The sequence below is a fragment of the Plectropomus leopardus genome, chromosome 21, assembly GCF_026936395.1.
Source record: "Plectropomus leopardus strain MGB_pleo_1.0 chromosome 21, ASM2693639v1, whole genome shotgun sequence".
In the NCBI taxonomy this organism is placed as follows: domain Eukaryota; kingdom Metazoa; phylum Chordata; class Actinopteri; order Perciformes; family Serranidae; genus Plectropomus; species Plectropomus leopardus.
This window is the reverse complement of record NC_142196.1, coordinates 25,714,937-25,727,082: the sequence shown is the minus strand read 5'-3', so window position 1 is coordinate 25,727,082 and position 12,146 is coordinate 25,714,937. Positions and strand designations below refer to the sequence as shown.

General features: G+C 37.0%; 1 protein-coding gene across 2 annotated transcripts in view; it reads right to left on the bottom strand.

The window, feature by feature from the left end:
- Positions 1–12,146, bottom strand: part of LOC121960963 (E3 ubiquitin-protein ligase RNF31-like) — a 32,022-nt gene that overhangs the window by 14,415 nt on the left and 5,461 nt on the right. For both annotated transcript variants that reach the window (XM_088072201.1, XM_088072202.1), the window contains exons 9-22: positions 11,326–11,477; positions 10,691–10,833; positions 10,361–10,603; positions 9,531–9,872; positions 8,556–8,741; positions 8,225–8,431; positions 7,545–7,718; positions 6,969–7,067; positions 5,987–6,076; positions 5,706–5,820; positions 5,136–5,248; positions 4,157–4,270; positions 3,719–3,767; positions 3,204–3,300 (exon numbers count right to left, since the gene is read on the bottom strand). In XM_088072201.1, coding sequence (XP_087928327.1) covers positions 3,204–3,300; positions 3,719–3,767; positions 4,157–4,270; positions 5,136–5,248; positions 5,706–5,820; positions 5,987–6,076; positions 6,969–7,067; positions 7,545–7,718; positions 8,225–8,431; positions 8,556–8,741; positions 9,531–9,872; positions 10,361–10,603; positions 10,691–10,833; positions 11,326–11,477 — 2,124 coding nt within the window. The remainder of the gene's footprint in view (positions 1–3,203; positions 3,301–3,718; positions 3,768–4,156; positions 4,271–5,135; positions 5,249–5,705; positions 5,821–5,986; positions 6,077–6,968; positions 7,068–7,544; positions 7,719–8,224; positions 8,432–8,555; positions 8,742–9,530; positions 9,873–10,360; positions 10,604–10,690; positions 10,834–11,325; positions 11,478–12,146) is intronic.

The following is a 12,146-nucleotide window of genomic DNA, read 5'->3' as shown; positions in this document are numbered from 1 at the left end:
AATCCACATTAAATAGCGAACCGAGACACGCCATGGCAAAGGATTTTGCAAAAACAGCCAAAAACAACATGAAATGGCATGTCCAAAAATCCACCAAAAAAGCAAGGCTATAGTATGGCAAAAATGTCAAAAATTGCCATTTTCAAAAACTGCTGAAAACCACTTTAAACCACATAAAATAGCGTGCCAAAACACGCCATAGCAAAGGATTTTGCAAAACAATAAAAACAACATGAAATGACATGTCCAAAAATCCACCAAAAAAGCAAGGCTATAGTATGGCAAAAATGTCAAAAAATGCCATTTTCAAAAAACTGCTGAAAACCACTTTAAACCACATAAAATAGCGTGCCAAAACACGCCATAGCAAAGGATTTTGCAAAAACAGCCAAAAACAACATTAAATAACATGTCCAAAAATCCACCAAAAAAGCAAGGCTATAGTATGGCAAAAATGTCAAAAAATGCCATTTTCAAAAAACTGCTGAAAACCACTTTAAACCACATAAAATAGCGTGCCAAAACACGCCATAGCAAAGGATTTTACAAAAACAGCCAAAAACAACATTAAAAAGCATGTCCAAAAATCGGACAGAAATGCAAGGCTATAGTATGGCAAAAATGTCAAAAAATGCCATTTTCAAAAACTGCTGAAAACCACTTTAAACCACATAAAATAGCGTGCCAAAACACGCCATAGCAAAGGATTTTGCAAAAACAGCCAAAAACAACATTAAATAGCATGTCCAAAAATCCACCAAAAAAGCAAGGCTATAGTATGGCAAAAATGTAAAAAAAATGCCATTTTCAAAAAACAGCTGAAAACCACTTTAAACCACATAAAATAGCGTGCCGAGCCACGCCATAGCAAAGGATTTTGCAAAAACAGCCAAAAACAACATTAAATAACATGTCCAAAAATCCAAAATCCACCAAAAAAGCAAGGCTATAGTATGGCAAAAATGTCAAAAAATGCCATTGTCAAAAAACTGCTGAAAACCACTTTAATCCACATTAAATAGCGCACCGAGACACGCCATGGCAAAGGATTTTGCAAAAACAGCCAGAAACAACATTAAAAAGCGTGTCCAAAAATCCACCAAAAAAGCAAGGCTATAGTATGGCAAAAATGTCAAAAATGCCATTTTCAAAAAACTGCTGGAAACTACTTTAAACCACTTAAAATAGCGTGCCGAAACACGCCATAGCAAAGGATTTTGCAAAAACAGCTAAAAACAACATTAAATGGCATGTCCAAAATCCACCAAAAAGCAAGGCTATAGTATGGCAAAAATGTCAAAAAATGCCATTGTCAAAAAACTGCTGAAAACCACTTTAAACCACATAAAATAGCGTGCCAAAACACGCCATAGCAAAGGATTTTACAAAAACAGCCAAAAACAACATTAAAGAGCATGTCCAAAAATCGGACAGAAATGCAAGGCTATAGTATGGCAAATATGTCAAAAAATGCCATTTTCAAAAAACAGCTGCAAACCACTTTAAACCACATGAAACAGCGTGCCAAAACACGCCATGGATAAGGATTTTGCAAAAACAGCCAAAAACATCAATAAAAAGCATGTTCATATATCGGACAGAAATGCAAGGCTATAGTATGGCAAAAATGTCAAAAAATGCCATTGTCAAAAAACTGCTGAAAACCACTTTAATCCACATAAAATAGCGTGCCGAGCCACGCCATAGCAAAGGATTTTGCAAAAACAGCCAAAAACAACATTAAATAACATGTCCAAAAATCCAAAATCCACCGAAAAAGCAAGGCTATAGTATGGCAAAAATGTCAAAAAATGCCATTGTCAAAAAACTGCTGAAAACCACTTTAAACCACATAAAATAGCGTGCCAAAACACGACATGGATAAGGATTTTACAAAAACAGCCAATAACAACATTAAAAAACATGTCCAAAAATCGGACAGAAATGCAAGGCTATAGTATGGCAAAAATGTCAAAAAATGCCATTTTCAAAAAACTGCTGAAAACCACTTTAATCCACATTAAATAGCGTGCCGAGACACACCATGGATAAGGATTTTGCAAAAACAGCCAAAAACAACATGAAATGGCATGTCCAAAAATCCACCAAAAAAGCAAGGCTATAGTATGGCAAATATGTCAAAAAATGCCATTTTCAAAAAACTGCTGAAAACCACTTTAAACCACATAAAATAGCGTGCCAAAACACGCCATAGCAAAGGATTTTACAAAAACAGCCAAAAACAACATTAAAAAGCATGTCCAAAAATCGGACAGAAATGCAAGGCTATAGTATGGCAAAAATGTCAAAAAATGCCATTGTCAAAAAACTGCTGAAAACCACTTTAAACCACATAAAATAGCGTGCCAAAACACGACATGGATAAGGATTTTACAAAAACAGCCAATAACAACATTAAAAAACATGTCCAAAAATCGGACAGAAATGCAAGGCTATAGTATGGCAAAAATGTCAAAAAATGCCATTTTCAAAAAACTGCTGAAAACCACTTTAAACCACATAAAATAGCGTGCCAAAACACGCCATAGCAAAGGATTTTGCAAAAACAGCCAAAAACAACATTAAATGGCATGTCCAAAAATCCACCAAAAAAGCAAGGCTATAGTATGGCAAAAATGTCAAAAATTGCCATTTTCAAAAAACAGCATAAAACCACTTTAAACCACATAAAATAGCGTGCCAAAACACGCCATAGCAAAGGATTTTACAAAAACAGCCAAAAACAACATTAAAAAGCATGTCCAAAAATCGGACAGAAATGCAAGGCTATAGTATGGCAAAAATGTCAAAAAATGCCATTTTCAAAAAACTGCTGAAAACCACTTTAAACCACATAAAATAGCGTGCCGAGCCACGCCATAGTAAAGGATTTTGCAAAAACAGCCAAAAACAACACTAAATAGCATGTCCAAAAATCCACCAAAAAAAGCAAGGCTATAGTATGGCAAAAATGTCAAAAAATGCCATTGTCATAAAACAGCTGAAAACCACTTTAAACCACATAAAATTACGTAGGATGTCACAAAAACAGCTAAAAACATCATAAAATAGCATGTCGTAAAAAGAAATGTCATTTAATGTGATTTTCAGCTGTTTTTGGACAGCGTTGCTTACATACTATTCTTTAACTAAAATATTCATAGGTACTTTTTCATCGATACAATTCTCAGTCAGAGACTCACTCGCAGAGTCCAGCTTGTCCCGGCTCTGTCTGAAGGCCACACGGGGAATCAATTTGCTGACCAGCTTCATCTTTCTGCTCCATCACACAACAAGCATCTTCGTCACAGAAGAGAAAAGAAAGTCAATGATTATCAGATGATTTTTTTTTTTTTTTACTAAAAAGCATTAATAAACAAAAAACAGACAACAGAATCAGCTTTTCTGATGAGGTAAAATCTGCACCTTAAACAAATAATACTATAAATACTTATTTTTTCTGTTGAAGAATTCCAGAGAAATATCTCAACTCATAACCTGAATTTACATTTAAACTTTAAATTTAACCTTCACTCGATGCATCTTACTTAATCTCATGCAACTTTTGTTCGAACTCCTGTTTTTTCCAGGAATTACAGGATTTGTTTGAACTATGAGATAAGAAATATTGAGCTGTAAAATGTTTCTTTGCATCCTGAAAGTAATAAAAAAAAAAGTAAAAAGTGAGACAAGAAGGAAAGAACAAAAGCTGTTTTACCAGTCTGAGTTCCATCAGACGGATCTGTGTTGAACTCCACGCCACTTCTCTGCAGAGAGAAAAGAAAAATCAGAAAACACACCATTAATTAACAACCCTACCATATAAATAGCTAAATATTTCCACTCGTACATTTGTTTATAGGTTCTGCTTGTTTCTACGACAAAATTTAAGTTTTTAATAAGAATTGGTTTGTAAAAACGAAGATAAAGATTTTGTTATTTTACTTCTTCTTTCTGACTATCTTCTATCTAAGATTTCAAAACATTTTGCAGTTTTTCTAAATCGCCAACAGATTAAACATAATTACACCCCACAAATGACTACATTATATAAAATTAGCATCAACATCGGATTGATTTTTTTTAAAAGAAGTTGCAGAGCACATGCAGTCTTTTCTTTTCTAAACTTTTTTGACAAAACTAATTGTATTTCTACCTGCAGCAGGGCCTGTAGTCTGGTCGGCTCCCAGTCTCTAAGGTAGAAGAGGCAGTCCCGCGGATGATGAGCATGTAGACCCGAATAATTGCACTGCGGCGTCTTACACACCGTCTGCAAGAGAGAACAAAACAGAAACAGTAAGAGAAAGATTTGAGGAGGTCCAGAACTTTGCAAACTTTTCCAGAAAAGAAATATAAATAATTAACTAGAAACAACATAATTGTGCCTGTTTTATTATTGTGATGCCTTGTTTTACTTAGTGACTATTTTTATTTTAAATTCTAGACTTTTTTATTAATGTATATTGTGCATCACAGGGAGCTTGTAATTTCTTTGTATGCTTGCTCATATAATGATGAATAAAGTTCTTCTTAGTCTTCTAAGATGAACATTTTGTAAAATAATTAAGACCTTAATAATAATAATACTAACTTTACAAAGTTCTGTACACTTAAACATCCCAAAACACACACAGGAAACATTTTTAAAAATACAACAAAAAAGAAGAATATATATATATATATATATATATATATATATATATATATATATATATATATATATATATATACAATATATATACAACACAGAAGAAACATTTTTGATAATTGGTTGATAAACCACTGCAGATATAAACATGCTTGTATCTGCAGACATGAAGGCAGCGGCAGTGTTTGCTCATTGCTCCCAAAATATTTACGAATTTTTAAGATAATACGAGTCGAATTTAAGACGTATTTCACACCCATACTGGCAAAAGAAGGATATGAAGGAAAACTGGAGCACCACAATTACTTGCAAATCAAATGAATTTATTCACACTAATTTTAAAAACTTTCTCTAAAATTTCCCTCACAATCAAGGATGTCAGAGATCTGTGCAAACCACGGTGCAGGCACATAAAGCAAGTGGATTTTGGTGATTCAGAAATTCAAACTGAGACCTTTTATATCTTGATGGTGTATTCGGATCTCACCTTGTGGTAGGGGTTGTTGCAGCCGCTGCAGAACTGGTACCTGCACTGGGAGCAGCTAAAGTGCATGCAGCCGCCTTTCGTCAGAGCGTACTGGAACCGGCAGTGAGGACAGGCTGCAAGAGGACAAACCACACACTGATTAATCTGTTTATCCCACAACACATTCACAATATTAGTAAAATGTAATATATATATATACTGTGCAATACTCTTTAAAATTATGTTTTTAAGTTGCAATTATAAAAGTCAAATATTGATAAATTGTTTGACAGAAAATGTTTTTTTGTTTTTATTTAAATTGTTTTTGGATTAAAATTTGTGGACATTATACAGCAGAGCATATCTCAGTAATTATTCTAATAGCTGGTGCTCTCTGAAATGTATAGGAGCAGAAGTTTAAAGTGGTAAAAATGGAAATACGTTAATCACAGATGATGCCTTAAAATTGTATAATAAATAATAAGAAAATAAGAAAAAAAATCTGTTGACTGCACAGGAAATGAAACTGCTTTTCTGATGTATGTTTTGCAATATAAACTCCCAAAAAATAAAAAAAGAAAGTGTCCTCACTGATGCCGTTGTCTCTCAGGAAGCCGGCCAGGCCCTGCCTCTGGTACTCGGGATCGTTGTCCCTCTTCCACTGCTGGAACTGCTCACAGGACAGATCCTGGTGCTGCGGCTCCCACTGAGATCAGAGAGAAGGAGTTCATGAGTTAAACCTCCTGCACAGTGAAGAGCTGCCAAAGTTTCAAGGCTGAATTCCTTAAAAACAGGATGAGGCTTTTCATTCTCTTTTATCAAATGTAAGACAGGGCCTCCTAAAAATGGTAACATGAATTACTTTTACTCACAGGTTTCTTGCACTGAGCACAAAAGCTCCTGCGGCAGGACGGGCAGGTGACCTTCAGCTGGTCTCCGTCGTTGATAAACCCGGACGTGCACTGAGGAGGACAGAAACATTATCAAAGTCTAATCCTTTAGACCACACTTTATGTAAATATCAGGGTTGGCAAATTATACATTTTTTTAACTTGATTAATCGCAGAATTTCTATAGTTTTTACATTTTTTTATGGTAATTTATTTATCTTTTGATAATTTCCTCCTTGGATTTCTCTTTTGGAAAGGTTTGATGTTCACACTGTGTTGATTTTGTTTGTGTTTAGAGGAGAAATGTCAACAAGGACAATGATAACAATATGAACAGATTTTCTTTAAAAAATTACTCTACATAAAGACATAAGAAATAAAGTCAATAACTGCGGTCTAACAGTCATGGAAACAATTGATTCTTACATGCATCATGATGCAGATGCCATGGATTCATAAATCAATAGTGGATTATTTAAATGTTTAATAATACCATGATGGTGACAGAAAAAAAGAGGCAGCGAGGGCAGAGCAGCATTCAGGGAGTCGCTATAAAGTCACTAAAACGCGAAAAGTAACTTATAATTAATCTTTACAAATGGCAGCAGTTGCATGCATGTTTTAATTTAATGTCTGAATAATAGCATTTGTTGTATGTTGTGAATACTTTTTACACCATCTCACTTTCACCTAATGAGTAAAAGTACCAGTGTTACTTAAACTGCTATTCTTTGTCACTTGATGCATCTTGTTTTTCTCCTCAATTCTCCCTTTGTGTTTATTCACAGTGTGAATTCAAACACACTGAACTCAAGCAGCTGAACAGAGTTAAAAATAATAAAAGAGAAATAAACATGCAAAGCAGGGTATGCAAACTACAGGTGGAGAAGGAAATGAGATTGTAAGAGCTGATAAAGCAACAAACAACAAGAACAACAGATGGACTGATTATTGATGAACTCACATGGCAGCACCACAGGAACTTTGGGTCTTTCATCAGAGCGTGCTCAGTCAGTTTTTTATGAAACAGGTCGTACACGTCAGTCTCCAGGCAGTCCCGCAGCTGGAAAAACAAAGAGTTTTTGTTTTTAAATTATTTGTATTTCTTTTACTTTTTTTGAAACCCCTATTTACTTTTTAAAATTTGTTTATTTTTCCTATTATTTCTTTTTTAAATTTTATTTTTGATTTTTCTTATTTATTTTTTTTATTAATTTATTCTTCTCATTAATTCTGCTTGATCTTAGTGCTTGGCCCTATGTTTACTAATGTTCTATCTGGGATTATTGTATTTTATTTAATTTTCTCTTATTTTCCAATTGTAACAGAAAATTTCTACTGTTTCATAAATGGCTGTGGTTAGGGTTAAGAATCTGATAAGTCTTTGTTAAAAAATAAATAAATAATAATAATAATTGTCTGCTTACAATTGCATACAGAACAAAAAGAGAACAATTTATCATTTATCTTTATATTCTTATACGGATAATCAGAACTCTTGTATAGACAATGAATATGTCATGTTTCCCTCTCGGGGTACCTGTATGTCCAGCGTGGAAAAGTAGCTGTCCAGTTGCTCGGGGTCGTTGATGTCTGGCTCGCCGCAGACGGGACACACCATGTCTCTGATGTGTTTGTCCCGCACGGCGATGGTGAAGTGCTGCCCGAAGCACTCATGGCACACGGAGCACTGACAGGAAGTCAGAGACTGCATCTGGAGAGAAGAAGTAGATGAAATTAACAGATGTGCAGGAAATGTTGAACTCTGAAACACAAGCATGCATTTTATTTGTTTAACATTTTTTTAAAATTCATTACTTGACTCTGTCATTAGCTGTACTTGAGTTTCTTATATATTCTTTTCAAGAAAATGTATTTAAAGGCAGCAAGAAAGCAAACAATATAATGTAAAAATTTAAATTTGGACCTTGTAATTGTAATTTATATATTTAAGAAGTGACAATGTACATTAATTCACATTTAAACAAATGTGAACGCACACAAGTCACCTGGGAGCTAGTTTTCAGTAGTAGTCCCTTGAAAAAAAAATGCAATACGAAGATACAATATTTATTATGGAAAAGACAAACAATTGTAAGATAAAAAAAGTGACTTCATTGTATGAAATACTTCATTAGAGAGGACAAATCTAAAACAATTTTCTGCAGTCTGCTTGTTAAACCATGACTGAAATCACTCTGGTGTAAACTTTTGACCCACCTTGCTTCGTGGGAAGATGCTCAGGCAGCAGGGGCAATTGTTGTTGAGGAGACGCCTGATGAAATCCTTGTCGTGTGACTCCTTCACGGCTTGCACGACATCCTCCAGGGAGTAGGTGACGTCTGGCTCTTGGAGCAGTGAGAGAACGAGCTCGCAGCGCCCCCAGCTGGGCAGGTCGTACAGTGCCAGCAGACGCCTGCATATCCTCTGCAGAGAGCGCACAAAGACAACGAGGACTTAATGCGAAAGCAAAGGCTGGAAAATAAAACACATTGTGCAAAGTCATTTATGAGGTATGAAAGTCCTCAGGCGATTTGCCGTGCAGCCAAACCTGTTTGTCTGGGTGTTTGGGATCGATCGGCGGCTCTGGCTGGTCGGCCCAGATTCGCTGGTGAAACGGCTCCAGCAGAGGGCGCTGCAGCAGAGACAAAGCCTCCTTCACCTCTCCTCCACTCAGCCGCAGGGCCTCCTCACACTGAAACACGTCTCTGAAGCCCAGAGAGTGCAGCTCCTTCATCTGCACACACACAACAGGGAGGAAAATTACAGCTACATGCACATTAAATTTTATACCCAGCGGTGGAAGAAAAAGTACTCGGATCTTAAGTAAAAGTAAGCCAATTTCTCTTGACATGTGACTGTATGACACCATCAGACTTTAAAGCATTTGCTGTTCTGTTTCACTCGAATGTAACGGACATTTATCTCCTACACAAATCAGGGAACCCATCAGCTATCGATCTGACAAAGATAAAGCCTCTGGGCATGAGGGCAGATATTTCATAAAGCCAGAGCAATCTCTGAGCCAAGACTTTTTTCTTCTGTGCGCCAGTAATATCAGCTAATCTTTATCATCAGATATCTGCCTATTATGCAGATTAATTTAAAAGTACACAACTAACAAATAACCAATAAAACACTGCAGAAATTGCACTTGAAGTAATGCGTTCAGCCTCTACACAAGCACTGTTGGCCTGTTTCTGAAACGCGATTGGTCAAATCTCTGACTCCAAACAAAAACCAGAACTCTTCTGATACAAAAAAACATGTCATCACCTAAAAATTCTAAAATCATATGCAGACATCTGTTTAGACAAATTGAGTGCACTGTAATGTGGTCATATCCTGTGGTCATAAGTTTTGGTGCCAAAACATAAATCTGTCTCAAACTAATCTAGCAGCGAAGACAAAGGCTGAAAATGTTGGTGCATAATGGAGAAGTTACAGCTAAAGCCTCCTCCATGTTTGGCAGAAATACATGTTTTTAGGTGGACTGTGTTTTAGCAGTCAGTTTACACTGTCCTACCTTGGACTGTCTGTCTCTGAGCACCTGTCTCACGGCTCTGTCTGTGTCTCCTCCCGCTGACAGCCAGGCCAGCTTGGCCTCAGCTCGGGACAGCTTCACGCCTTCACCTGGGACACTGGGACCGCTCTCCTCCGCCTCCTCTCCGTCTCTCTCCACCATGGGCTGTATCCCAGAATCCCTTGCTTTGTAGTTGAGCTGGACAGAAGCCGCCATGGCGCAGATTTCATCCAGCAGGTGCGGCAGCTCTGAGGACAGCCAGTCGCAGGGGTTCGTGTTGCTGCCGCCGCACACGCAGATGGCTGCGTACACCTCCTCTGCACTGACACCTCGCTTTTCTGCTTCCTAAGAAGAAGAAACAGGATGAATCCTCGTTTGTTTCCTCAAACTTAACATTTTGATACTGTGAAGTCCACCGACTGATGCAATTTTTCAAGCAGAAATGTAAAATATTTTATGGTTCCTGCTTTTGGTAGGAGGAATTGCTTTTTTTTTTATATTTTAATTTTTTTTTTTTACCTGTCTTATATTGTAAAGCAAACTAAGTATATTTTGAGTTTGGACTGCTGGCTGAGCAAAAAAGGCAACATGAAAATGTCACCATGGGCATTTTCACTCTTTTCAGATGTTTTATTGACCAAACAAAAGATTGTTTACATGAAAAAAATATCTGCATACTGCATTGTTTCAGAATTATTGTTTTTGACTGCAGACAACTGAGATGAGCAACAGATGTATGCACAGTTTCCTTGCTAATCTATTTAAAAATAAAATTAGAATTTTTAATTATTTCCTGGGTTACTTGTTTGTGAGATGCATCTGTGTCGACCTACTCTGATCTGGTTGATGAGCGAGAGGCCGTCCTCCCTCATCATCTTCTGTCTTTTTAACTCCATGTTGACTCTGGGCTTCGGCTGGGGCCTCACACTCGGCTGCGGTTGTTCTTTGGTGCTGGACGGAGTCTGCTGGAGAGACTGAGGCAGAGAAACTCCAGCAGAGTCCTTACTCGACAGGTTGCACATCTCACACACCACGGAGGGACTGCTGTTAACGTAGGTGCAGAACTGACACATCCACTGTGAGAGAAGAAGAAAAAGGAGGGAGAATTAAATTATATGTGTTAAATTGCTGAAACTAGAATAAAATATGGAAAATAAAGATACCTTTGTTCCAGAGTCAGACAGAGATCCTGGGTTGGACAGCACTGGTGCGACAGGTGGTCGAGTGGCCAGACGAGGGCGCTCACACACCTCACAGAGGATGCTGCTGCCCTGATTCACAACCGTGCAGCTCTTACACTGCCACTCTGAGGGACGGAGCACAGACACAACTCAATCAAACCTCTGCACATATCTTTCTTTATGTCAACACCATGAACACCACTGTATTCAAAAAGACTATAATTACAGCCCATGCAACAATGTTGTGAAACTAATTAAGATGAAAAACTAAGTAGATCTTTTAGATTTAATGCAAACATTTGTCTCATATGCAATATGTCTCATCTGCTTCATTTTTTATATCACCCAGCTCTTTTTTAAAAATGTACGAAATACAAAAAACCACCCAGCACGTGACTCACTTGGTGCTCCAATACACCACATTTTTATTTTTATTATTATTTACTCTTTTTTAGTGGGATATCGAGCAGACAATATCTGGAAAAAATAATGATTCTAATGAAATTTAATGAATTTTCTGACTTCTCTTTTCCCCTTTAAAAGCACTTTGAAACTTAGTCTTGAAAAGTGCTGTATAAAGAAATGTTATTATTATGTTTTAAATATACATGCATCACCTGTGTTGGGAGATGTGGGAACTGACATTGGGCTCTCTTGAACAGTGGATGCAGCTGTGGCGAGTCGAGGTCGCTCGCAGGTCGTGCAGAGGACGGCTCGCATCTCGTTCACTGTAGTGCAATGAGCACACTCCCACGGTGACAGGGACGGACTGAAAGATGACAGAATAACAATGAAATTACATCCACAGCACAGTCCAGCAGCTGCTCCTCTTCTAATGGCACTGCAACGTCTTTGTAATCATTCATTAATTTAACAGGGTTACCACACTTTCTTAAACATCAAATTCAAGGGCTTTTAAATTACTTCTGTGGCCCAATTCACTAAAATTCAAGGACTCAACATGGCAAAGTTTAAGGCACAGATTTGCTTGATTTTAGCTGCATCATTTGACTTCAGTCACTCGTGCACGCATGTAAACGGTGCACTTTCTTGAGGCAGGTGGCTTCTGAAACGAAGACAAAACTGCAGGAGACACATGCAGACAGCGAAACAGATCCTATTTATGGATGTTAAAAAAAGACCCTTGATTTACATCGTTGCACAAAATATATGGATTCCAGCACTTTTAATGACTGGTGTTTTTATGTCTAAATAAAATATCAAACAAAACAGTTTGGGATCAAAGCCAAAAAAACCTTACAGATCTACTTCTCAAATCTAACTTTTGCAGATACAGGGTGAGTCAAGTGGAGTCAATTAAAAACTCTAAAATCTGCAAAAGAAATAAGGCAATTCTGTATAAATCTGGCAAATGTTTTATTATCACATGTTTTTAAATGAATGCAGTGGCTAACTGTGGTTTGAAATTTGGCTTTAT